Consider the following 27500-nt stretch of genomic DNA (forward strand, 5'->3'; position numbering starts at 1 on the left):
AAAACATCTACATCATGAATTCATTCTTCAAGAAGAATCCAAATAGAAAATTGACATTGAATGGACCCAACTGAGCCAGGGTTGAAAGTGACTATGTCCTAACAAGAAACGCGTAATTGAAGACTGCACACTCCCTAACCCTTTGACACAAGGATTAATCACCGATTGATTCGCTACAGATTACATCTGAATGTGACGTTGGAAAGAAGAAAAATGATTCAAAAGAAGACAAATACAATCATCAATAACCTCAAGAATAACAGCAGAGGATTTCACCGAGAACGGAAAAATCACTCAGCTCAAATGAACGGGGAACCAACAAATGATTAGGAAGAAGAACTTTTGAAGACTGTAGTTGAGTGCAGAAAAAAGTGGAGGAATCGCTAAGAAAAAAACAGGATAAGAAAATACCTGATGAGACAAAACAATAAATGAGGAGACGACAAGAAATGAAGCAACCCCAAGACCCAAGAATAAGAAGTGAATATGCAGAGCTGTGCGAGGCGCTCCGCAAACGTATAACTGAAGACGTAAGAAAATGTAACGGTGATGTGGTGAGGAAGAGTATTAAAGATTAAGACGATAGCGTTACAATAAAGCACCATGCACTTATACAGGGAGTGGAGGACTTCTACGTGAAATTATACATGAACACAACACAGGGATGAAGGAGAGGCTCAGTGAGTAAAGGCTGAAGGAGAGGCTCAGTGAGTAACGACTGAAGGAGAGGCTCAGCGAGTAACGGCTGAAGGAGCGGCTCAGCGAGTAACGGCAGAAGGAGAGGCTCAGCGAGTAACGGCAGAAGGAGAGGCTCAGCGAGTAAAGGCTGAAGGAGAGGCTCAGCGAGTAACGACTGAAGGAGAGGCTCAGCGAGTAACGGCTGAAGGAGCGGCTCAGCGAGTAACGGCTGAAGGAGCGTCGCCACGAGTAACGGCTGAAGGAGAGGCTCAGCGAGTAACGGCTGGAGAGGCTCAGCGAGTAACGACTGAAGGAGAGGCTCAGCGAGTAACGGCTGAAGGAGCGGCTCAGCGAGTAAAGGCTGAAGGAGAGGCTCAGCGAGTAAAGGCTGAAGGAGAGGCACAGCGAGTAACGGCAGAAGGAGAGGCGCAGTGAGTAACGGCAGAAGGAGAGGCTCAGCGAGTAACGGCAGAAGGAGAGGCTCAGCGAGTAACGGCAGAAGGAGAGGCTCAGCGAGTAACGGCAGAAGGAGAGGCTCAGCGAGTAACGGCAGAAGGAGAGGCTCAGCGAGTAAAGGCTGAAGGAGAGGCTCAGCGAGTAAAGGCTGAAGGAGAGGCTCAGCGAGTAACGGCTGAAGGAGAGGCTCAGCGAGTAACGGCAGAAGGAGAGGCTCAGCGAGTAACGGCTGAAGGAGAGGCTCAACGAGTAACGGCTGAAGGAGAGGCTCAACGAGTAACGGCTGAAGGAGAGGCTCAACGAGTAACGGCTGAAGGAGAGGCTCAGCGAGTAACGGCTGAAGGAGAGGCTCAGCGAGTAACGGCTGAAGGAGAGGCTCAGCGAGTAAGGGCTGAAGGAGAGGCTCAGCGAGTAAGGGCTGAAGGAGCAGCTCAGCGAGTAAGGGCTGAAGGAGCGGCTCAGCGAGTAAAGGCTGAAGGAGCGACTCAGCGAGTAAAGACTGAAGGAGCGGCTCAGCGAGTAAAGGATGAAGGAGAGGCTCAGCGAGTAAAGGATGAAGGAGCGGCTCAGCGAGTAAAGGATGAAGGAGCGGCTCAGCGAGTGAAGGCTGAAGGAGCGGCTCAGCGAGTAAGGGCTGAAGGAGCGGCTCGGCGAGTAAAGGCTGAAGGAGCGGCTCAGCGAGTAAGGGCTGAAGGAGAGGCTCAACGAGTAACGGCTGAAGGAGAGGCTCAGCGAGTAACGGCTGAAGGAGAGGCTCAGTGAGTAAAGAAATAGACTCTATAAACAACGACAGAGTTTTAAATCAGGGGAACCTCGCGTGTCAGCTTCTTGTGACATTGAGCAAGTGACTGCATCTGCAGAGGACATTGGTATTTTTGCCACAAGTCTAGGAGATCTCCAGCAAGAAATTAGAGAACTTGCAGAAGCGAGTAATGAAGTGGGCCTCCGTATGAACCTCAGCGAGGCCAAAGTTATGTGCAACAAATGTGTCAATCCTGCCAGGATTGAAATAAATTAAGCAGAACTAGAAGAAGTGGAAGACGATGTCTACCTTGGTCGGCGAGTAATAATGGGTGGGAACCTTCTGAATGAGATCAATAGGAGAATGAAGATGGGATGGAGGCATTTAGAAGAAACAATATTTCAAGGGAACCTTCCATGGCGCCTCAAGAAGAACGTTTTTGACCCATGTATCCTGCCCGTGCTCACGTATGGATGTGACCCATGTATTCTGCCCGTGCTCACGTATGGATGTGATACTTGGAACCTAAATGCAAAGATCATTCAGATGCTTTAGACAACGTAAAGAAGTATGGAGAGATGCATGCTGGGCATTACCCGAACAGATGGGAAAAATAATGAATGGGTTCAAAACCAAACAAGAAATAGTCTGTGACATCACAAGGGGGAAGAAATTAAAATGGCGGTGGGCCGGACATATGGCAACAAGAAATAACCATTGTTGGACAACGATGGAACTCAACTGGATTCCAAGAGAGATTAACAGATAAGACGACAAAAAGTACGATGGGAGGATGAGATCAGGAAAAATTTAAATGTTACGTATATTCACACGTTTTGAACAAAGCCTAGATAGTTGAAAAGGCTAAATATTCAGATGAGGTGACGTCAAGAATAGAGATCCGTCATCTTGGAACACAGTGTGTGATTGATAATATAACCCCAGATATAAGAGACAAAAAAAAACTAGAGAGTTATGTCTCAAAATAAATATTGTGACTATAAAAGATAATGTGAAGGTCGTCAACGGATGGGCCAGAAACGTATCCAGCACGGCTACAGTCATGGGGAGGTTGAAAGCAGTGTAAACACGGTCCTTAAGCTGGACAGAGATGAGCTATAGGGCAGCCAGGTCTCAAGGAGTCACACACAAATAGACTGATGTTCTCTAAAGCCTATAAACCAGATATCATGGCTAGGAGTCGATTCATTCGTAAGCCATTGGCACCTCATCTAGTAATGACTAATTCCAACTGTTTTCAATACTAAATCCCTTTTTGGCTACAGAAGAAGCTACTAGTTTAGGTACTTTCTGACCAAAACCAGATCCAGTGGACAAATACTCCCCCCACCCCCCCATCCTTCCTACATTCCCTCCACTAGTCAAACCAGGTTACTACAGATGCGGTCTTCCGTTCCGTTGGGCCTCCAGGGACGCTCCGTGGGCAGTCCATTGGCGGAATTTCTGCCCCCCGCCACCCACTGTGGCTTTTAAAAAGCCAGGTGAAGCGTGCGCACACGGCGCAGCAGGGGTTGGCGTGCAGGAGCTGCGAGGGGGACCCGACGGAACGGAGAACTTCACCTGTGTACTGCAAATACACCAGAGCGGTGTTGAGATTTACATACATCTGTTGACTATATCATCAAATGTCAATTCAGCTTCTACTATGTGGGCAGGACGGACGGTCTTTGTAAAGCACTCATGACAACCCGCTGTTTAAGTATATACAACCCTACTGCAGCAGCGCTTCTGACCAACCTATGAGCAAGCATTTTTGGTCCCTGGAACATTCAGTACCTGATCTCAATATAGTCTGGAAAAAGGACCTCCAGCGCACAGGAGAAAAACAGGACATAGTTCTGGATAATTTGCTCTGGGGTATAGTTTTGTACTGTATCTGTGTTTCAGTTCGTATAATTAAGACTGTGTAATTTTCATTGGATTACTGTGTTATAATAATGGGATATACATTTGTCATTGTTTATTGAAGTCAGGTGTATCTGTTTATATGATTGCCTGCCTTAGCCTTATTAATGTGATGGGGTATATATATATAGGGACAGGGCTAGTAGCTGCATTACGTCCCCTGACAAAGGTGAAACTAGTAGGGCGGAGGAGATGGAGTACGTGGATAGTGCCGTGGCAGAGGAGATGGAGTACGTGGATAGTGCCGTGGCGGAGCAGACGGAGTACATGGATAGTGCCATGGCGGAGCAGACTGAGTACGTGGATAGTGCCACGGAGGAAGAGCCGACGCTACCAGGAAAAGCCCGTGACTGTATATCGAAATCTCGCCAGACGCGAGTTACATCTCTCACGTGACGCGGAAGTACTTGGAGTACACGGAGCTGCTGGAGGAGAGGGACGCGGGTCGTCTCGTCATTTGGAACCGCTTAGCATACTCCGTTGGTACAAGAAGTGCTCAGCACACGGGGATATCATGTAGAAGAACGCCCCGCGTCCTTCTATCTGGGACGATCATATCACGTTGCAGGATCCAGTGGTTGTGCGGAGTACTCCGGCGGACATAACTAGTTATGGTTTATAGCTCAATAAATGTGTTTTGTACGCGAGTACACTTTCCCTTATTTTTCCTTATCTTGCTGTTTACATATCCTTTGTGGAAGCCCGGCTGTGTCCTTTGGTTCAGAGGTTGTTTCTTCATAGAAGGAGGATCTTCCCTGAGAAAAATCAGCATTTGTATGTCTACAGAAGAGCCCAGCTGAACTATATCTGCAGCTAAGATTACCATCTCTGCTAGTGTTGAAGTGTTATCCTGTAAGTGCAATATTTGACAGCCGGGTTTAACATCCTACCATACACAGTACACTATGTTCTGCTTTAGTTTTTTTTCTCTTGCGCGCTCTATGTTCCTTTTCCAGACTCTATTGACTTTTCTCTCTGGGTGAGCGTTCGGGCCAGCGGAGAGGTTAATTAATTGATTCATTTAAATCAAGGGAGTTATTTGTGTATTTTCTATTATCTGTTTAGAATGCATCTTTTTGCGCAATCCTGTTTTCTCTGCTAGTGTCTGGTCTCACATGCATGCAGCAGGACACAAGACCAGTACAAAGGGGGGTGTGGGGGCGGGGAGGGAATGTACCTCGTCAATTACTTCAAAGGGGGGTGTGGGGGCCGGGAGGGAATGTACCTCGTCAATTACTTCAAAGGGGGGTGTGGGGGCGGGGAGGGAATGTACCTCGTCAATTACTTCAAAGGGGGGTGTGGGGGCCGGGAGGGAATGTACCTCGTCAATTACTTCAAAGGGGGGTGTGGGGGCGGGGAGGGAATGTACCTCGTCAATTACTTCAAAGGGGGGTGTGGGGCCGGGAGGGAATGTACCTCGTCAATTACTTCAAAGGGGGGTGTGGGGGCGGGGAGGGAATGTACCTCGTCAATTACTTCAAAGGGGGGTGTGGGGGCGGGGAGGGAATGTACCTCGTCAATTACTTCAAAGGGGGGTGTGGGGGCGGGGAGGGAATGTACCTCGTCAATTACTTCAAAGGGGGGTGTGGGGGCGGGGAGGGAATGTACCTCGTCAATTACTTCAAAGGGGGGTGTGGGGGCGGGGAGGGAATGTACCTCGTCAATTACTTCAAAGGGGGGTGTGGGGGCCGGGAGGGAATGTACCTCGTCAATTACTTCAAAGGGGGGTGTGGGGGGCGGGGAGGGAATGTACCTCGTCAATTACTTCAAAGGGGGGTGTGGGGGCGGGGAGGGAATGTACCTCGTCAATTACTTCAAAGGGGGGTGTGGGGGCGGGGAGGGAATGTACCTCGTCAATTACTTCAAAGGGGGGTGTGGGGGCGGGGAGGGAATGTACCTCGTCAATTACTTCAAAGGGGGGTGTGGGGGCGGGGAGGGAATGTACCTCGTCAATTACTTCAAAGGGGGGTGTGGGGGCGGGGAGGGAATGTACCTCGTCAATTACTTCAAAGGGGGGTGTGGGGGCGGGGAGGGAATGTACCTCGTCAATTACTTCAAAGGGGGGTGTGGGGGCGGGGAGGGAATGTACCTCGTCAATTACTTCATAGGGGGGTGTGGGGGCGGGGAGGGAATGTACCTCGTCAATTACTTCAAAGGGGGGTGTGGGGGCGGGGAGGGAATGTACCTCGTCAATTACTTCATAGGGGGGTGTGGGGGCGGGGAGGGAATGTACCTCGTCAATTACTTCAAAGGGGGGTGTGGGGGCGGGGAGGGAATGTACCTCGTCAATTACTTCAAAGGGGGGTGTGGGGGCGGGGAGGGAATGTACCTCGTCAATTACTTCAAAGGGGGGTGTGGGGGCCGGGAGGGAATGTACCTCGTCAATTACTTCAAAGGGGGGTGTGGGGGCGGGGAGGGAATGTACCTCGTCAATTACTTCAAAGGGGGGTGTGGGGCCGGGAGGGAATGTACCTCGTCAATTACTTCAAAGGGGGGTGTGGGGGCGGGGAGGGAATGTACCTCGTCAATTACTTCAAAGGGGGGTGTGGGGGCGGGGAGGGAATGTACCTCGTCAATTACTTCAAAGGGGGGTGTGGGGGCGGGGAGGGAATGTACCTCGTCAATTACTTCAAAGGGGGGTGTGGGGGCGGGGAGGGAATGTACCTCGTCAATTACTTCAAAGGGGGGTGTGGGGGCGGGGAGGGAATGTACCTCGTCAATTACTTCATAGGGGGGTGTGGGGGCGGGGAGGGAATGTACCTCGTCAATTACTTCAAAGGGGGGTGTGGGGGCGGGGAGGGAATGTACCTCGTCAATTACTTCAAAGGGGGGTGTGGGGGCGGGGAGGGAATGTACCTCGTCAATTACTTCAAAGGGGGGTGTGGGGGCCGGGAGGGAATGTACCTCGTCAATTACTTCAAAGGGGGGTGTGGGGGCCGGGAGGGAATGTACCTCGTCAATTACTTCAAAGGGGGGTGTGGGGGCGGGGAGGGAATGTACCTCGTCAATTACTTCAAAGGGGGGTGTGGGGCCGGGAGGGAATGTACCTCGTCAATTACTTCAAAGGGGGGTGTGGGGGCGGGGAGGGAATGTACCTCGTCAATTACTTCAAAGGGGGGTGTGGGGGCGGGGAGGGAATGTACCTCGTCAATTACTTCAAAGGGGGGTGTGGGGGCGGGGAGGGAATGTACCTCGTCAATTACTTCAAAGGGGGGTGTGGGGGCGGGGAGGGAATGTACCTCGTCAATTACTTCAAAGGGGGGTGTGGGGGCGGGGAGGGAATGTACCTCGTCAATTACTTCATAGGGGGGTGTGGGGGCGGGGAGGGAATGTACCTCGTCAATTACTTCAAAGGGGGGTGTGGGGGCGGGGAGGGAATGTACCTCGTCAATTACTTCAAAGGGGGGTGTGGGGGCGGGGAGGGAATGTACCTCGTCAATTACTTCAAAGGGGGGTGTGGGGGCCGGGAGGGAATGTACCTCGTCAATTACTTCAAAGGGGATGCTGCTGGATATACACTCAAAATCCTTGCCCCCCCGAGCCTGCATTCTGGAGAATGGCTAATCCCTGATCACTTAATTCCCGACACTAGTACCCTGTGTACTTTATTTCAGTTCTGTTTCTGCCGCCTCCTTTAATGGTAACCCGTGTTCTGGTCCATGTTCTGAGCACACTGCTGGGCCCACCTGCTCCAGATCGCCTAGCTCAAATCATCCAAACGAGCCTTTGCCGTGTCCCGCAGCTCTAGCACCGACTGACCGAGCGAGTTAAATCTCACACACCGCATTGAGTTAGGTCTCCCGGGATCCAGTTTTCTGGACTAGTTTCGTGATTGATGTACTTTGAGGTGTCTTAGGTGGTCATCTGCGTTGACCAATCCACTCTGAGTACTTTCTGGACCCTAAGGATTGTGTTTGTGGGAGCACCTGTTGGATCCAGTAGCTGCTATACTACGATACAAGAACAACATTTCCACATTATTTCTATGGATAGCTATAACCAGGCTTGTGTTTTCCATAACTATAAAGAGAGCCACGCTTTGTGTTTCATCGTGTTACGGGTTAAGTGAAAGTGTGTGTGTAACAATTTCTTTCCTTCACACTTTCTTTAATGCTGAAACGGTAATTTCGTTGTTAAGCTGGGCCTCTTGTCTTATCTGCTAACTCCCCCTTACACAGTCAGAGGTACCAGCTGTCGGCCCTGAGAAGGATGCACTCGCTTAGCACCTGAATCTTCCTTTTTGCTTAATTGCTAAATATAAATATATATATATATATATATATATATATTGCAAAAATGTATAACCAAGCAACCGCAAGAAAAAACAGATAAAGAAAAGTAAGGTGTCCAATGAAGTCATATGAGCGGACATTGTGGTATTAAATCTGCCCGCCCCTTTTTCTGGTATAAGATGGCTTTCTTAGAGCCTATATAGGGTGTCCTCGATATGCAACGGTTCACTTTACAACGAATGGCATATCCAACGCTTTTCAATGCAATTTCTTCCACGACACTACGGATAGAGGCTCACCGGCAAACGCTTACCGGTGATGGAGCTGGAAACGGTTGTGCGTTCGGTATACACTCTGAGCTCTCTGCTGGACCCTAGATCATGTGAGCATCCAAGTGAAGGCTCCCATTGGGTCCAGCAGCTCCTGCCTTGTAGGCCTCGAAACAAGCAGTACACCATCTTGTCTTTGCCATGAACCCTCATTGCTTCAGTGCTGACAATCTTCGGGCCGCTGGCTGCACCAGCGTACTGACTCAGGTTCCTGCAGGTCGATTACTTTTCTCATACTGCATGCACCTTGCTGTATCGAGTATATTAGCTCTGCAACTACTTCTACATGTTTCCGAGAGCCTCAGGTTTAAACCATGGTGCATAAATATATTTAAACATACACAGACATCAATGTATGTTTCCGGGCCGTCTCACCTTATTGATGGCAGCCCAGGACTGGTACCTATTCTTGCTCCCTTTGGGTCTCCCTCTTCCTCTTTTTGGGGTCTCCCCTCCATTTTGTTGCCTGTTATCCCTGCTCCCCTGTATTCCAGGGGAGTCCAGCAGGAGCTGCGAGTCTTCCTGATCTTCCCCATCACTTGCCGAGGAGACCTGAGGGGGTGACAAAGAGAGAGAAGCTGCATCACAGCGGGGATATCTACTGAGGGTGTCTCCGAACGAGGGATTTCTGCCTAATAATTAAGGGTTTGCTCAATTATGTACGATCCTGCATACGTTCATATCACATACAAAAAGATTGTGTCTGAACATTTAAAAGCATGACTCATCAACCTTCAGACAACACATATAAGGATCAGCAAAAGGTGCGACGGGGGTGTCCATATCCCCAATACAACAACGTTGTTATTTTAGCTGAAGTCCAGAAGACCTCCAGCAATGAATGTCTCTGAAGTAAGAAGGTGGGCCTCCATATGAGTCTCAGACCAAAAGTGATGGTCAACAAAATGTGTTAACTGTACCAAGATCAAACATGGAATAAAACCGAGAGAGTGGTCAAGCTTATCGTACCATGTAAAACCGCGTTGGGTAGAAGGGGGATATTACTGAAGCTGTCACATAAAGGGGTTCAACAAAGTATAAACCAAGGGGAAGGCGCTAGCGAGATAACAAGAAGACCCCCGATATATACGGATTTTGGAGGCAGTTGCTCAGACTTTGCAGGAAAGTGTGTTAATTAGCCAACGGTGGGTTACCAGCACCATCCATGTTTGCAAATGGATTTACGTATCTGGGAACTTTTTGTTGTATCGTTAGCGCCATTTTGGCTTTATTTGTGTTAAATAAATCATGACACAGTGTAATATGTCATGTGTTGTTGTTCATCTGAGGTTGTATTTACCTAATTTTTAGACCTGCTAAGGAACAGGTGATTGTTATTATGTCCTGATATGTAAAACCATGGAATTCAAAGAGGGTGTACTTTCTTTTTCACACCACTGTATATCACTCTCTCTCTGGTGGTGAGGAGGGGGAGGGTGTCAGAGGGAGGATCTGGGTAGATCTTATGACAACAGAAAGGCCGGCTTCCATTTTTGGGTGGGGGGCCATGCTGGGCCTTTATTAAAGCACATTTACATGGGCCTTCATTAAATGCCCAGCGTTTGTAACGGTTGCCGATTCCGGCATGAGTACTTGTCCTGCGGGGGGGGGGGGGGGGGAGGGGTGCTCAGCCCGCGGGGTGGGGTGCCCATTCTGTTGCCAGATGCTACCGGGTGGGGGAGACCTTGACAGCAGGCTGCTTCAAAGGGCAGATACTCCAATGAGCGTCGAAAGAATGGTGCCATAGCTGGACCTTTACCGCAATAGGGAGGGGTGGCCCGCCTGTTACGGCCCAGCTTTCAGGATTTCAGGGTTTGGATCCCATTTGAGGAAAGGGCGGGAAACGGGGGAGGAGTAGAACTTGAAGTCTGTAAGTGAGTACGGGGGCGTAGTGAGGAAGAAGATTCTCAAGGAGTTAGGGATGGCTTGGCATTTAGCCTAGTAATGAGACTAAGGGCGTACATGGAGGTTAGACCCCCAATCCTGAGCCCATTGTTGGTTCATGCCGGCAGTGAGCCTGCATCGAGATTTCAACACCAGTGAGTTTTCTAATTATACCGGGCAAATTTGGAGTTGGTTCCGGGTTCGGCCCCCACTGCTTCTGCATAGGGGCAGTAACTGAGGCAGCTCGGGCCGGCCTGCGCGCGGAGGTGATCCAAAAGATCGGGGGTTTAGAGTCGGACTGGCACTGTAGCTATGTTAGCCCGGCACTAGTTTAAGAGCTTCATTGTACTTATTTTCTTCATATCTTAGGTAGAAGTGTTCTGGTGGGGCGAGTGAGGTTTGAGGTTGGACCAGCTGTTACCAGAATTGTTGGTCTTGGCTACGGATAGGTGGTCCCCTCAATTTTAGGTCCTCCATGTCGGGAACAATGATGTGGTTTCTGTAAAATCCCTGGATTTAATTTATGCAATGAGAAGGGACTCAGGTGGGTGGGGGGACAGCGCAAGCCATTTGGTTGGACATTGTGCATTGGAGAGCTCCATTGTGGGCGCCAAGGTGACGTATTCATGTATGTTTCCCATCCCCTCTCACCTTTGCAGCAGACCTGGACGGGGTACTATTCTTCTTTCTCCCTTTGGATGACCCTCTGCCTCTTTGTGGGTTCTCCCCGGTGTTGGCGGGACTTCTGTTTTCCGTGCCCGTTATCCCCGCTCTCTTGTGTACTGGGGCAGTCTGGTGTTGTGGACCATAGTTACATTGTAGATGAGGTTGAAAAAAGACATACATCCATCAAGATCAACCTTTGCTAAATTTAGACAACAGATACTTTATCCTATATCTATACTTACTTATTGATCCAGAGGAAGGCAAACAAAAAACCCCAGTGACATATCATCCAATGATATCTCATAAGGGGAAAAATAAATTCCTTCCTGACGCCAAGAATTGGCAGTCGGATTAATCCCTGGATCAACATCCTTCCCATGTATACTTATTTGGTACATCCCTGTATACCTTTCCCATCTAAAAAGATGTCCAAACTTTTTTTGAACAAATCTATTGTATCTGCCATCACAGTCTCCATGGGTAATGAATTCCACATTTTAACTGCCCTTACTGTAAAGAACCCTTTCCTTTGTTGCTGGTGAAATCTCCTTTCATCCAACCTTAAGGGATGGCACCGAGTCCTTTTTTACTGCCCGTAGGATGAATAGTTCTTTTGAAAGCTCCTTGTATTGTCCCTGAATATATTTGTATATAGTTATCATATCCCGTCTTAGACGCCTCTTTTCTAATGTAAATAAATTTAATTTAGCTAGCCTCTCCTCATAAGTTAGATTGTCCATCCCCTTTATTAATTTGGTGGCTCTTCTCTGCACACTCTAGTTCCATAATGTCTTTTCTTAGGATTGGTGCCCAAAATTGTACTTCATACTCAAGGTGTGGTTTTACTAATGCTTTGTAAAGGGGCATAATAATGTTTACTTCCCTTCCATCCATTGCCCGTTTGATTCAAGATAAGATCTTGTTTGCCTTTGCAGCTACTGCATGACATTGGGCACTATTGCTAAGCCTGCTGTCTACCAGCACTCCTAAATCCTTCTCCATCAAGGATTCCCCCAATATATCCCCATTTAATTTGTAATTCGCCTTTTTATTCTTGCATCCCAAATGCATAACCTTACATTTATCTGTATTAAACCTCATCTGCCATTTACCTGCCCAAGTTTCCAGTCTCTCTAAGTCCTTCTGAAGAGAAATTACATCCCGCTCTGATTCTATTACCTTACACAATTTAGTATCATCAGCAAAGATGGAGACTTTGCTCTCGATGCCAACCTCAAGGTCATTAATAAACAAGTTAAAAAGCAGGGGTCCCAGTAACGATCCTTGAGGTACTCCACTCACAACTTTAGCCCAACCTGAAAAAGTTCCATTTATGACAACCCTCTGTTGTCTGTCCTTCAACCAGTTTTTAATCCAGGTGCATATATTATTACGGAGTCCAATTTTCTTTATTTTGTACACCAACCTCTTGTGTGAAACCGTATCAAAAGCCTTTGCAAAATCTAAGTAGACCACATCAACTGCATTACCCTGGTCTAAATTCTTTCTTACCTCCTCAAAGAAACAAATAAGGTTAGTTTGGCAAGATCTATCCTTCATAAATCCATGCTGACTATTACTAATAATTTTGATTTCCATTGCATATTCCTGAATATTATCCCGTATTAAACCTTCAAGTAGTTTCCCCACTATTGAAGTCAGGCTTACAGGTCTGTAATTTCCCGGTTGTGATCTAGCTCCCTTTTTAAATATAGGCACCACACCTGCCTTACGCCAGTCTTGTGGTACTGAGCCTGTGGAAATGGAGTCCTTGAGTATTTAATATAATGGTTTTGCTATTACTGAGCTTAACTCCTTGAGAACTCTTGGATGTATGCCATCGGGGCCAGGTGCCTTATTTACTTTAATTTTATCAAGCCACTTATGAACTTCTTCCTCAGTTAACCAATTGTTCATTAATATGGAGGTTGTGGCTTCCTCCTGCGGCACTACTATTGAAATTGATTCTTCCCTGGTAAACACAGAGGCAAAGAATTTGTTTAATACCTCAGCTTTTTCCTTATCTCCAATAATCTGCCTACCCATCTCACACTGATTTTTTTTTTCTTCTCATTTTTTTGTTATTAAGATACTTAAAAGAACTTTTTAGGGTTGACCTTACTTTCTATTGCAATCCTTTTTTCATTATCCATTTTTGCTAATTTGATTGCCCTTTCGCAATTTGTGTTACATTCCTTATAATTCTGATACGATGTCTCTGTCCCTTCTGACTTAAAGAATCTAAACGCCTTCCTCTTCTTGTCCATTTCCTCCCCTACCTGTTTATTTAGCCACATTGGTTTTTACTTATTTCTTTTATACTTATTACCCAAGGGTATACACTGATAAGTGTGCTTTTCTAACAATGTTTTAAAGACTGCCCATTTATCTTCTGCATTTTTCCCTGCAAAAAACATCATCCCAGTGTATTACTTGTAGATTAGACCTCAGTTTATTAAAATCTGCCTTTCTAAAGTTTAAGGTCTTTGTCGAACCCAAGTAATCTGATCATTTGTTTCAAATGAGACCATGTTATGATCACGGTTACCCAAATGTTCCAGGACTTGAATATTTGCTATTACTTCTACATTGTTTGATATGACCAAATCAGTTCTGCCCCTCTCCTGGTTGGTTCCTCAATAATTTGAGTCATATAATTGTCTTTAAGCACCCCCAAAAACCTGTTTCCTTTTGTTGTAATGCTAATGTCATTGCCCCAGTCTATGTCTGGATAATTAAAACCCCCCATTATGCAAACATGACCCAGTTTTGATGCCTTCTCCATTTGCTAAAGTATTTTAGCTTCCTCAATCTCACAGATATTTGGTGGTTTATAGCATATTCCCACACACATTTTCTTTATACTTTTACCTCCTTCTGATCTTCTCCATCACTGGCCGAGGAGACCTGTAGGGGGTGAGAGAAAACAGGGTCCTCTTTAATGAGGGTGAGGAGGGGGCTGCTCATGCAATACAAGGAGACTATTCATTCCGAATGATCTCCTCCTTAGGATAACTATTCAGAACAGGAAAAATAACAACACACAGAAAATATATTCATTCATTTACATAGAGATAGTACAACGGTCACTTTAAGAGAGCAATCCAAGACAGCGATTAGAAAAAGTAAAATAAAAATGAATACAGAATGGAAGCAGGGGGTCTCCAGAGCTGAACCCTGTTTATTTCAGCTCCAGGGACCCCCTAATTCTGGATACTTACCTCAGAGGTAGGTACCGCTAGCTGCTCCGGCTCAGCAAGCCAGGCTCTCAGGTTTGAAGCTCCCGCGTCACATGGGCCAATAGGAAGCCGCCCGATGATGCCACAGCTTCTTATTGACCCACAGATCGGGAAATATCTGAAGACCGACATATTGTGAACCCTGGCAGCGCCTAATTCTCAGGCAAGTATCTCTAGAAGCAGGGGGGCTCCAGAGTCTGGTCTCCCCACTCCCGGATGAAGTCTCCCCAGTGATCTCCCAGGTCCTGCGGTTACAGCCTCTCTTCTCCACGTCGCTCCCACACATTCCCTCATCCCATCCCCCCCAGCCCGTGTCTCCCCACTGCTGGATGAAGCCTCCCCAGTGATCCCCCAGGTCCTGCGGTTCCAGCCTCTCTTCTCCACGTCGCTCCCACACATTTCCTCATCCCATCCTCTCCAGCCCGTCTCCCCCCACTGCTGGATGAAGCCTCCCCAGTGACCTCCCAGGTCCTGCGGTTACAGCCTCTCTTCTCCATGTCGCTCCCACACATTCCCTCATCCCATCCTCCCCAGCCCGTGTCTCCCCACTGCTGGATGATGTCTCCCCAGTAATCTCCCAGGTCCTGTAGTTACATCCTCTCTTCTTATTCTGGAGGCCAGGGTCATGAATGGGATGATTAGCCCAGATAGTTTCAACTCGGCCCTCTTTTCAAAGCACAACAAGTTCTGTTTCTTTTCTTTACTTTATTTGGGGAAAGTAGCATAAAAGACAGGCATTCTGGTGAGGATCTCAGAGGCTGCAGTAGCAGCTCACTGATTACATGCCCAGAGGCAAGAAATGCAACATTGTTACATATCACACAGGCACAGTATGTGTGTGCAAACTCCATGCAGCTAAAAATAAGAACTGACAGGCAGAAGCTGCAAAGGAAAGAGGGGGGTGAATCAGAAATGCAGTTCCTGTTCCATGACACTCCCCGTCTGGTATCTGGAGATACCACTATATAACTTGAATGTGTGGAACATATGTGCAATGCAAACAAACATAACATAATAATGCAAAGTCCATGTCCACATAACGAAGTGATACCGGCCGGTACCATTGGCGTTGAAATCCCTTGGCAAAGTCTTTTGGCAAAGGATGTTGGGTGGATGAACCGGTCCAGGTTAGCTGGGTTCACCACAATGTCTGTGAAAGTCTCTGGCACTGTTTCCTTTCAACTTTGTGAGAGAACAGTCCCTTTGACTCTGTAGTTTTCTCTACCGAGTGGCGTTTGGCGGAAGGAGATGGCCTTTGGTTCCTTGCAGAAGTGGATCAAAGCCCCTGGAAGACTGGTTGTCAAGTCTGGTCCAGTGAGTAGTGCCCCGTTTGGAGAGGCTTCCTGGTACTGAGCATTGGAGCTGAACATTACCCAGATCTGGCTGGGTTTCTGATGGTGGTGAACACCAGATGGGAGGTGTCGGCATTTTTTACCTTCCTTCAGTGAAGGCGCTAGCTCTGCGTGTCCGCTAAGGAATCTCTTCCGCGTGAAGACCACAATTTGATCCTTGGTCTCCGGCTCCCTTTGTGGGTTGCGGCGGAGCGAAGCGAGCCTAGAGATGGCAGGTTCTCTATTGTTCAGGAGGCGTCTTCTTGGTGAACGGAATGGTAGCGGGTTCACCCAGCTGCCCGGTCCGTCTTTAACGAGCTCCTTGACTGTTAACCTCGGGAATCCTCTATCTTCCCTTGATGGTGTTTGTTTGTCGTCGTCCCTTGTTGTCTGGAACGCTGTGCACCGTAGGTCATCGGTGCATTCCTCTTGCACGAGAACATCTCCACGTAATTTGGTGAAACACTTTTGTGTCTCTTTGTTGACTGCCCTCGGGAGGTTGTTTTCTCCTTGGACATGACGAAAACCAGTCTCTTTTGCCCTTGAAAATCAGGCTTCACCTGTAGGGCGCAATCTTTTGCGGCTATGCTAGCCGTGACAGCTGGCTGCTTTTTCACTTGATACTCTGTGGAGAGGAACAACTGTACGTCTTGGTCGTGCCATTGCTCGCGAGAGGACTGTTTGATTGTTTATTGCCTTTTGGACGATCCCTTTGTCGGTCACCTTTGGGAGGTTACTTTCTTCCTTCGGTGGAATCGACTCGTCATCCTTAGCTGTCTGGACTGCTGAGCATCCTAGGCCATTGTCACATCTCCCCGATGTGAGGATGTTTTTGTTGATCTCAGGGGTATGACCTTGTCTTTTCTCTTCACTTAGCCCTTCGGTCGCTTGGAGATGGCCAAGACATGGTTCAGAGAGAGATGTGTGTCCACATTCTGTTACCACCGTTCTGCGGGCGTCAACATAGTCTTGTCCGTGCTCTTTGTCGGTGCACGCGTTGCCCACTATCACCCATCCTAGGTCAAGTCTTTGGGCGTATGGCGCGTTGTGGGGTCCGTTATGCTGTTTACGGACTTTATGTTCCCTCATGATGTCCCTACCGAGCAGCAGCAAGATCTTGTCACCTTGTTCTACCGGCAGGATGTAGTTGGCTATTCCTTTGAGGTGCGGGTAATGGCGTGCCACATCTGGTGTGGGAATCTCGTCCCTGTTTGTGGCCATGTGGTTGCACTCGATGAGTGTGGGGAGAGCTATCTTCACTCTGTTATCCACCGAACGTATGACGTAACCGCTTGCTCTTCTCCCTGTTGACTCAGTTGACCCTGCACAGGTTCTGAGGGTGTAGGGTGAGGCATTGTCCTGTAAGTTGAATAGGTTGAAGAACTCCGTCTTCGCCAATGATCTGTTGCTTTGGTCGTCGAGGATTGCATACATCCGAATAGCCTTCTCAGGTTGTCCCTGGGGGTGCACTGCGACAAGGCATATTTTGGAGCAGGACATTTTGTAACCTTATTCCGCAAACCTCAGTGCGCTGAGATGTGACGGATGTTGGCTCTCCTTTCTCCCCGCCATGCTCCGCTACGGAGGATGGGTTGTTGAGTTGGTGGAGTGTCAGCGCCTCTGGATGTAAAGATGTCACGTGCTTGTCACTTTCGCACACTGTGCATTTGATCTCTTCTTTACAGCCTCGTGCTAGGTGAGTCGTGGAACCGCAGCACCTGAAGCAAACTCTGAATTCTCCAAGTAACCTTTTGCGTTCCTCTAGGGACTTCATCCTGAACCCAAAGCACTCGTTAAGTGGGTGTGGCTTCTTGTGTATGGGACATTCCCCGTTTGGGTCCCTCGGTTCCTCGTCTCCGGCGACCGACTGATCGGGAGTAGTTTGGGTCGTGGGAGGCACATCCGTCCTGTGGACCGAGATGGGTGTTTGAGAGTTACCGTATCTCGCCACTGGTCTCATTCCTCAGGCTGCTTGCACTGTGTGTGGTTTGCGCACCTAAGATGAAACTGGGATCGTTCCTTGTCCTTGCCGCTTCGCGGATGAAGCTCAAGAAGAATGAGAATGGGGGAAGGCGACTTGCTTCTCCCTTTTGTATTTGGAGCCTTGTGAAATCCATTTTTCTTGGAGGTTGTAGGGTAGCTTCTCAAGGATGGGTCTCACTCCACGAGCTGAGTCCAAGACGTTGAGACCTGTTAAGGAATGGTCTCTCCTTGCGAACTCCAGCTCTTGCAGGAGGTCCCCGAGCTCTCGTAACTTCGAGTAATCTTTAGTTGTGATCTTGGGGAAGCTGTCGACTCTTTTGAAGAGCAAATCCTCGACTGCTTCGGGGCTACCGTAGCACTCTTCTAGCCTTTCCCACACTAGGTCAAGACCTACTTGGGGTTGGTTCGCGTTTGCCGCCCGAAGTCTCTTCGCGTGCTCCCTGGATTCGTTCCCCAGGAACTTTAATAACAGGTTAAGCTCTTCCCTTGCTGAGAAGTCCAAGCTGTTGATTGCGTCTTTGAACGTGAACTTCCACGTCCGGTAGTTCTCAGGGCGGTCGTCGAAGCTGATGAGTCCTGCTTGCACCAGGTCACGCCGGATCATGTACTTGGCTATGTCTGTCAGGCCTGAGGCCTCGGCGTATTGGTCGCATTCTGAGGTAGTTGCTGGGAGGGTCTGTGCGGTCGCCTCTTCCTTGGCGTGGACGCGTGGTGGCTGCCGGTCGGTGTGAGGGGTTTTGTTCTCCCGTGTGGGTGTACCTGGATTGCGAGCCTGTTGTGGTGCATCCGTGTGCACGCTGGCGTGTGGATCACTGTTGCGGCTGTGGCTATCCCAGGCAGCATGTCCCACTGAAGGAACAGCGTCTTCTCCTAGTGGACCTAGCAAGTCTTCGGTGTCTGTGGAGTCACTGCCTCCGTATGGAGATGGCTCGCTGGTGTTTACACTGAAGAGGCTCCTTACGTAGTCTTCAGTGCGTTGGGCTGGATCCTCTGAGGCTATCCGTCTGTACGGTTGCTCCCCGCCGTCCTGTCTCGCGGCTGCTTCTAGGACTTCAGCTTGGGCTATGGCGGCGGCTTCCTTCTCTTGATTTAGGGCCTCTAGGTTGACGTCTATGGCAGCGGCTGTCTGCTCCTCCTCTTCTAAGCGGGCCCTTTCTAGTTTCATGACTGCCTCTTTCTGAGCGTGCGGCCTCTGCGGTGGCTCGCGCCTTGGTGGCGTTTGCGCTTGACGCGTGAGATTGCGCTGATCTTGCTTACCTTGATGAGTGCCTGGATGCGCTGGAGCGCTGTGATGCAGTTTCCAGCAAAAGTTCCTTTCTCCTACTCTCAACCTCCGTGATAGTGGTTCGCACGCGGCTGTCTCGTGTCAGGTCAATGTTACTCTGTAAGTCTCTTTCTTGCAGGCTTTCGCTGGTGTTGGCCATGGTCAGGTAAGTAACGTATGCCTCTGACAGCTCTTGATAACGCGAGTAATCGGTCCTTAATTGCGTTATTGCCTGCTCGAGCTGTTGCGCATAGTTGCCAACACTAGTAAAATTGCGCATTCCCAGTGTGGTTGTTTCCCAGGCCAACTCTAATTTAGCGCGGTGCGCTTCAATGTCAGTCTCATATTTCTCGCGGGCCTTTTGTGTCAGTGTGACTGTCTGTTTGGGCCTTGCCTCTGCCTGCGCCTGTTGCAGTTGCGCAGCGGTCTCTGTGTCTGAGTGATCACTCTCCTGCATGATATCTGGTGAGGCTCTGAGTTCTGCCATGCTGTAGGTGTGTGTAGGCCTTTAGCCAGTGCATGTGGCGTGCGGTCTTTTACCTGTGTCAGCGATGGGCTTCTGTCTCAGATGATGCCGAGCGGTGTCCTGCAGCGTGCAGCGTAAGGGTAGCTGTACTCACAGGTGTCCGGTGGTTCTGACCCGTGTCCTGGCGGGTGTCCGATAGCGTGGCCCTTGATGGCGCTAGCCGTGGGGACGTGCGCAGGGTAAGGTGAGATGGTAATCCCTCACTATGGAGCTGTGCGGAGGGTGAACTTAGACAGAGAAGGGCAATCAGGTTTTGTGTAAGAAGCACTGTCTGTCTGCAAAGCTGCTGCCTTGTGTGCAAGGTTGTTTGCTGTCTGTGTCCAGTGTCAATCTGCTTGCTTATTTGTAAGGCTGTAGGCTGTGTGCTGTTTGCTGTATAAAGCTTGCTGCCCTGTCTGGCAGTGTAAAGCTGCTGCTGTTTGAAAGGCTGCTTTGTGTTATCATAAAGTCTAGAGTAGCAGCTCCTGTAAGTGTCTGTTAGGCACACGGTATCCTTTTCACTATTCTGGAGGCCAGGGTCATGAATGGGATGATTAGCCCAGATAGTTTCAACTCGGCCCTCTTTTCAAAGCACAACAAGTTCTGTTTCTTTTCTTTACTTTATTTGGGGAAAGCAGCATAAAAGACAGGCACTTGTGAGATGTTGGTGTTTAAATAGTGTCTCTCTGTGGGTGCTTTGTAGTTAAGGACAGGTGAAAAGGCTAATCCTGCAACTAGAGCAATTACAGCAGGGTACTCACTCAGCCGGTGGTGAAGGTGGAAAGGAAGTCCCAATGTATTCTGGGTAGCAAGATAGCCTGGGGACAGACCATCTGTGGTCAGAGCAGAGGGGGAGAAAGCAGACTAGCCCATTCTGGTGAGGATCTCAGAGGCTGCAGTAGCAGCTCACTGATTACATGCCCAGAGGCAAGAAATCAACATTGTTACATATCACACAGGCACAGTATGTGTGTGCAAACTCCATGCAGCTGAAAATAAGAACTGACAGGCAGAAGCTGCAAAGGAAAGAGAGGGGTGGATCAGAAATGCAGTTCTTGTTCCATGACACTTCTCCACGTCGCTCCCACACATTCCCTCATCCCATCCTTTCCAGCCCATCTCCCCACTGCTGAATGAAGTCTCCCCAGTGATCTCCCAGGTCCTGCGGTTACAGCCTCTCTTCTCCACGTCGCTCCCACACATTCCCTCATCCTCTCCAGCCTGTCTCCCCACTGCTGGTTGCAGACTCCCCAGTGATCTCCCAGGTCCTGCGGTTACAGCCTCTCTTCTCCACGTCGCTCCCACACACTCCCTCGTCCCATCCTCTCCAGCCCGTGTCTCCCCACTGCTGGATGAAGTCTCCCCAGTGATCTCCCAGGTCCTGCGGTTACAGCCTCTCTTCTCCACGTCGCTCCCACACAATCCCTCATCCCATCCTCCCCAGCCCGTGTCTCCCCACTGGTGGATGAAGCCTCCCCAGTGATCTCCCAGGTCTCAGATAATCTCCCACACTTCCTCTGATTTTGTCTTCTTTATCTGTTAATCACCCATGGAATCCAGTCGAGTTCCATCTCTGTCACACGATGGACATTTCTTTATTGTCATACAGTATGTCCGGCCCGTGGCCTTTGTCATTTCTTCACCTATGCGACGATGTCACCGACTTTCGTTTGGTTTCGAGCTCATTCATTCTTATTCCTGTCTCTTCGGGTAATACCTAGCATGCATCTCTCCATACTTCTTTGTGTTGCATGAGTTATCTTCTTGTTTAGGTTCCAAGTCACACCAACGTGTGAGTCCGGGCAGGATACACGGTGTGACGGTAGGGCTAGCTGGCATCACAAAACTGGGTTGAAGCCCAGCTAGCTACCCCTTAATTCTATGTAACTTGGCCACCTTTTTAAGGCTTATTTTGGCCAAATGTACTTTAAATACCTGGGGAAGAACAGGGAATGTGTAAATGTATTTCCATGTCTGTAAGAATGTATTTCAAAGCCTGTATCATTATACCCTGTACATGCAACCCCACAGTTTAGTGAATCAACATTGTTCTGTGATGTGATTTGGGAGTCAGCCCTGTAAAGTGTTAATTGGATTATGTGTACTTTTGTATGGAGGGGACTCTGATTTAATCAGGGATGGGTATGGGTTCTTAGCACGCCATCTGGCTGTTGTGGCACCAACCTAATCCATGCTCTGATTGGCCAGCAGCCCCTCCCATGTAAAGGATAGCCACAGAGGGCTATATCAGGGGTGCTGCAGATCAGAGAATCTGATCTACCTGCAGAGAGCATCTGAGAGCAAGAGAGGCTAACAGAGACAGACACACTCTGGGAAGGAGTGTGCAGATTCCTTCAGAGCACCATCTGAGAGAGACACTCTGGGATGGTGTGTGGAGAGCATCTGAGAGACAGAGAGATAGAGTCATTCTGTGAACGAGTTTGATCTTGACTGTGACCAGCTGGAGAAGGAGATAGAGGCTCTGCTGTGGGATCAGCACTCTGAGAACCTGTACAAGAAGCGGACAGGGCAGCCTTCTTGAAGCAGGCCCCTGCACCTAGCGAGGATAGAGTCTCCTCCCCAGGCCCCCAGTTGGTATTGTATCTTTTTTTGTGCATCTTTGTTTTGTCTGCTGGCGTGCCAGAATAAACCCCATTTTATTCAACAACTTTGTCCTGTCTGGTGCTAGTGATCCCGGTGTAAAAGTACTGGTCTCCCGTGACACATGGGTCAAACCCATACGTGATCCAGGGCAGGACACACAGGTCGCACCCACACGCGAGCACAGGCAGGATACACGGGTCACACCCATACGTGATCCAGGGCAGGATACACAGGTCACACCCACACACGAGCACAGGCAGGATACAAAGGTCACACCCACACTCGAGCACAGGCAGGATACACAGGTCACACCCACACTCGAGCACAGGCAGGATACACGGGTCACACCCACACTCGAGCACAGGCAGGATACACGGGTCACACCCACACTCGAGTACAGGCAGGATACACGGGTCACACCCACACTCGAGCACAGGCAGGCTACACGGGTCACACCCACTTGTGAGCAAGGGCAGGATACACGGGTCACACCCACACGCGATCCAGGGCAGGATACACGGGTCACACCCACACGCGATCCAGGGCAGGATACACGGGTCACACCCACGTGTGAGCAGGGGCAGGCTACACGGGTCACACCCACGTGTGAGCAGGGGCAGGCTACATGGGTCACACCCACGTGTGAGCAGGGGCAGGCTACATAAGTCACACCCACGTGTGAGCAGGGGCAGGATACAGGGGTCACACCCACGCGTGAGCAGGGGCAGGATACACGGGTCACACCCATGTCTGAGCCCGAACAGGATACACGGGTCACACCCACGCGTGAGCAGGGGCAGGATACACGGGTCACACCCACGCTTGGTCACACCCACGTGTGAGCAGGGGCAGGATACACAGGTCACACCCACACGCGAGCCAGGGCAGGCTACACGAGTCACACCCACATGTGAGCAGGGGCAGGATATACGGGTCACACCCACGTGTGAGCAGGGGCAGGCTACACGGGTCACACCCACGTGTGAGCAGGGGCAGGCTACATGGGTCACACCCACGTGTGAGCAGGGGCAGGCTACATAAGTCACACCCACGTGTGAGCAGGGGCAGGATACAGGGGTCACACCCACGCGTGAGCAGGGGCAGAATACACGGGTCACACCCATGTCTGAGCCCGAACAGGATACACGGGTCACACCCACGCGTGAGCAGGGGCAGGATACACGGGTCACACCCACGCTTGGTCACACCCACGTGTGAGCAGGGGCAGGATACACAGGTCACACCCACACGCGAGCCAGGGCAGGCTACACGAGTCACACCCACATGTGAGCAGGGGCAGGATATACGGGTCACACCCACGTGTGAGCGGGGGCAGGATACACGGGTCACACCCACACGCGAGCCTGTGCAGGATACATGGGTCACAACCACACGCGAGCTCGGGCAGGATACACGGATCACACCCACGCGAGCTCGGGCAGGATACACGGGTCACACCCACGCGAGCCCGGGCAGGATACACGGGGCGAACACTTTCCTATTGAGGCGCAGGAGAAGGTCCCCTTGTAAGATGGTCTTATCTTCCACGTGCATGCCACCACACGTGTGTGTGTGTGTGTGTGTGTGTGTGTGTGTGTATGTGTGTGTGTGTGTATATATATATAGGTATACCTCTTGATGACATTCCACAGTCTTGTAGTTCTCCTTCCCTCCTATCTTTGTTTTCAGGGTCCCCCCCCACCTCTTTGCTCCCTCCGATTTCTGGGACTTCCCTCTTTTGCGCTTCCTGGAGGTCTCCGCCTCGGTGGGGAAGTCAGGCTGAGCCCGGCAGTTCTTTCCACTCATAGTTACCTGCGAGGAGGAAACACATCCCGTAAGCAGCGAAAACTGCAACACACACACATACACTTATAGGAGAGAGGACACACACACACACTTATAGGAGAGGACACACACACACACTTATAGGAGAGAGGACACACACAGTTACCTGCGAGGAGGAAACATCCCGTAAGCAGCGAAAACTGCAACAAACACACACACTTATAGGAGAGAGGACACACACACAGTTACCTGCGAGGAGGAAACATCCCGTAAGCAGCGAAAACTGCAACACACACACACTTATAGGAGAGAGGACACACACAGTTACATGAGAGAGAGGAGAGACACAAACGCACAGTTATATAGATAGAGACGAGAAACACACACACACACACACACGTTATATGTGTATATGCCTTAAGGTCCCATTGGGTAATTAGAGCCTTAGGTACAAGTGCGTCAATTGTAAATATCCAAAAAGCCTCTCTTTTATGGAGGATGTTAATTCTATCGCCTCCTCGTGAATGGGGCTTCATGTGTCCAATGGCTACACATCTAGGTTCTACACGATATCATAAGATGAGTCATAAGGTGTACTTAGTTTTTCACACACGGCTTCTCCATTTTGGCTTTATTTTTGTTAAATAAATCATGACACGGTGTAATATGTCATGTGTTGTTGTTCATCTGAGGTTGTAGTTACCTCGTTTTAAGACCTGCTAAGGAACAGATGATTGTTAAGAAAGAAAGGAAGAAAGGAAGAAAGAAAGAAAGAAAAAAAAAATCCAACTGGATCCCACAAACTGGGCGCAACCCCACAATGGACCGGAACATCGAAAGCTTCAGACACAGCGCCAAAACCCCCATCCTGGACAAAGTAAGGAAACAAACATATAATCTGACACTGATCGAGAGGAGAGCCATAGAATCGCTAAAGGCCAACCACAACATAACAATCAAACCTGCGGACAAGGGAGGAGCAGAGGTCATAATGAACACCACAGACTTCCTGCGGGAAGCGCACAGACTTCCTGCGGGAAGCGCACAGACTTCCTGCGGGAAGCGCACAGACTTCCTGCGGGAAGCGCACAGACTTCCTGCGGGAAGCGCACAGACTTCCTGCGGGAAGCGCACAGACTTCCTGCGGGAAGCGCACAGACTTCCTGCGGGAAGCGCACAGACTTCCTGCGGGAAGCGCACAGACTTCCTGCGGGAAGCGCACAGACTTCCTGCGGGAAGCGCACAGACTTCCTGCGGGAAGCGCACAGACTTCCTGCGGGAAGCGCACAGACTTCCTGCGGGAAGCGCACAGACTTCCTGCGGGAAGCGCACAGACTTCCTGCGGGAAGAGCACAGACTTCCTGCGGGAAGAGCACAGACTTCCTGCGGGAAGAGCACAGAATTCCTGCGGGAAGCGCACAGACGACCTGCGGGAAGCGCACAGACTTCCTGCGGGAAGCGCACAGACTTCCTGCGGGAAGAGCACAGACTTCCTGCGGGAAGAGCAGACTTCCTGCGGGAAGCGCACAGACGACCTGCGGGAAGCGCACAATGACCTGCGGGAAGCGCACAGACTACCTGCGGGAAGCGCACAGATTTCCTGTGGGAAGCACACAGGCAACTCTCTGATTCAAAGTATTACACCCAACTGCAGGAGGATCCAACTAAAAAATACATGCGAGAACTCAACAGGATCATTAAAACACTCCCGATCCACACAAGAGAACAAATTCTGGACCTGATACCAGCTAACCCAAACCTGGCACATTCTACATGCTCCCTAAAATTCACAAAGAGGGTAACCCTGGGCGCCCCATTATCTCTGGATCTAGCACACTGACCAAGAATATTTCTGGCTGGGTGGAGGGCATTCTAAAACCACTTGTCAGGAACACACCCAGCTATATCCAGGACACCACCGACCTGCTAAACAAACTGAATGCCATTGGCTCCCTCCCAACAGGAACACTACTAGCAACTATGGATGTAGAGTCACTTTATACAAACATCCCCCACGAGGATGGGATTTCAGCCTGCACATACTCTCTGGGACCGCGGGAGCCACTCACAGAGACAGTGACTAAATGCATCTAATTTATTCTCACCCATAACTACTTCACATTTGGAAATGACATATACCTCCAGACAACTGGGACCGCTATGGGCACTCGAATGGCACCACAGTATGCCAATCTGTTCTGCGCAAAACTTGAAAGTGACTTTCCTTACATACATGACCCCTTACATACCTTCGCTACATCGATGACATCCTCCCGATTTGGACCTCTGGCGAACAGGACCTCCTACAGTTCCATGAGAACTTCAATACTTTTCACCCGACCATCAACCTCAAACTCACCCATTCCCCGGACGAAGTATATTTCCTAGACACTACCATCAATATAAAGACCAACCAACTACAGACTTCTGTATACCGCAAACCTACAGAGACAGCTATTTGAGGGACAACAGCTTCCACCCCACACACACTAAGCATTCAACCATCTACAGTCAAGCCATACGATACAACCGGATATGCTGCGACAGCAGAAAGAGGCCAGCGGATTGAAGCCTTGAGATAAGATTTCATAAACCGTGGATATAACCACAGAATTGTAGACCAGCAAATCCACAAAGCCACCAGAATACCAAGAAGTGATCTCCTTGAATACAAACAAAAGGAGACAAGCGACAGGGTACCTTTGGTGGTCACATATAACCAACACCTAGAAGCCCTACGCAAGATCGCTAGGAACTACAACCCATCCTCCAGGAAGATACAAGACTGCAACAGGTCTTCCCTGAAACACCCTTATTATCATACAGACAACCTCATCATCTCAAGAAAATGATGGTGAGGAGTAAAGAATTCAACAGTACAACTGAATGCGGGACAAGACCGTGCCAGGACGCAAGATGCAAAACCTGCGCAATGCTCCACACAGCGGGCAAAATACAAATACCACACAGGAATCTGGAGTACAAAATCAGAGGAAGGTTCACCTGTTCCACCAGCAATGTTGTGTACACACAGACACACACACACACACACACACACACACACACACACACACACACACACACACACACACACACACACACACGCACAATACAAATACCACACAGGAATCTGGAGTACAAAATCAGAGGAAGGTTCACCTGTTCCTCCAGCAATGTCGTGTACCTCATCATGTGCGTGAAATGCCCAGGGGGCTGCTACTACATAGGTGAGACGGGACAGGGGCTAAACAAGAGAATGAACCTGCATCGCCACAGCATCACACGCGGAACAAGAGACAGTCCTGTTGGCGAACATTTCTCTGACTCTGGCCATAAGATGAATGATCTGAAGGTGGCCATACTCAAAGTTAATCTTAGAACACGAAAGAGAGACGGTTGCATGAATACAAATTTATGCAACTGTTCGGGACACTTAGTGGTTGCCTAAACCGAGACCGCAGCTTCCTGAGTCACTACCCTGACACAAGAGAGCTCTCTTCTCATGAGATCTAAAGGCCATGTCTATACATACTGCGCTATATGAATGCACACTCAGCTGTCTCCTACACATACAAATGTACAAAGTAATTCTATCCCAATATACCAATAGGGACTATATAGTATCCACACAGATTTATAGTAATGCAACACCCTCTTACATTTCTACACCTACCCACACCATTGCTGTATACACTCCCACTCCACACACACACCTTTTGTAAAGCGCTGTATACACTGTGGGCTCTTCATTCATTTATATTTACATACACATACACACACACACACACACACACACACACACACTCTTACATCACTAACATTCAGGGACTATTTAACACCTCGTCATAAATCGCATCTACATTCCAGGAGACACTG

At 49.4% G+C, this 27500-nt stretch overlaps 1 protein-coding gene across 1 annotated transcript in view; it reads right to left on the minus strand.

Annotated features, from left to right (window-relative positions):
• LOC142474739 (uncharacterized) overlaps positions 1-27500 on the minus strand; it is a 94211-nt gene that overhangs the window by 47096 nt on the left and 19615 nt on the right. The window contains exons 2-5 of the mRNA XM_075580952.1: positions 23472-23651; positions 13785-13820; positions 10899-11039; positions 8739-8915 (exon numbers count right to left, since the gene is read on the minus strand). Coding sequence (XP_075437067.1) covers positions 8739-8915; positions 10899-11039; positions 13785-13820; positions 23472-23645 — 528 coding nt within the window. The 5' untranslated portion in view covers positions 23646-23651. The remainder of the gene's footprint in view (positions 1-8738; positions 8916-10898; positions 11040-13784; positions 13821-23471; positions 23652-27500) is intronic.

The sequence above is a fragment of the Ascaphus truei genome, assembly GCF_040206685.1.
Source record: "Ascaphus truei isolate aAscTru1 chromosome 20 unlocalized genomic scaffold, aAscTru1.hap1 SUPER_20_unloc_3, whole genome shotgun sequence".
NCBI classification, from domain to species: domain Eukaryota; kingdom Metazoa; phylum Chordata; class Amphibia; order Anura; family Ascaphidae; genus Ascaphus; species Ascaphus truei.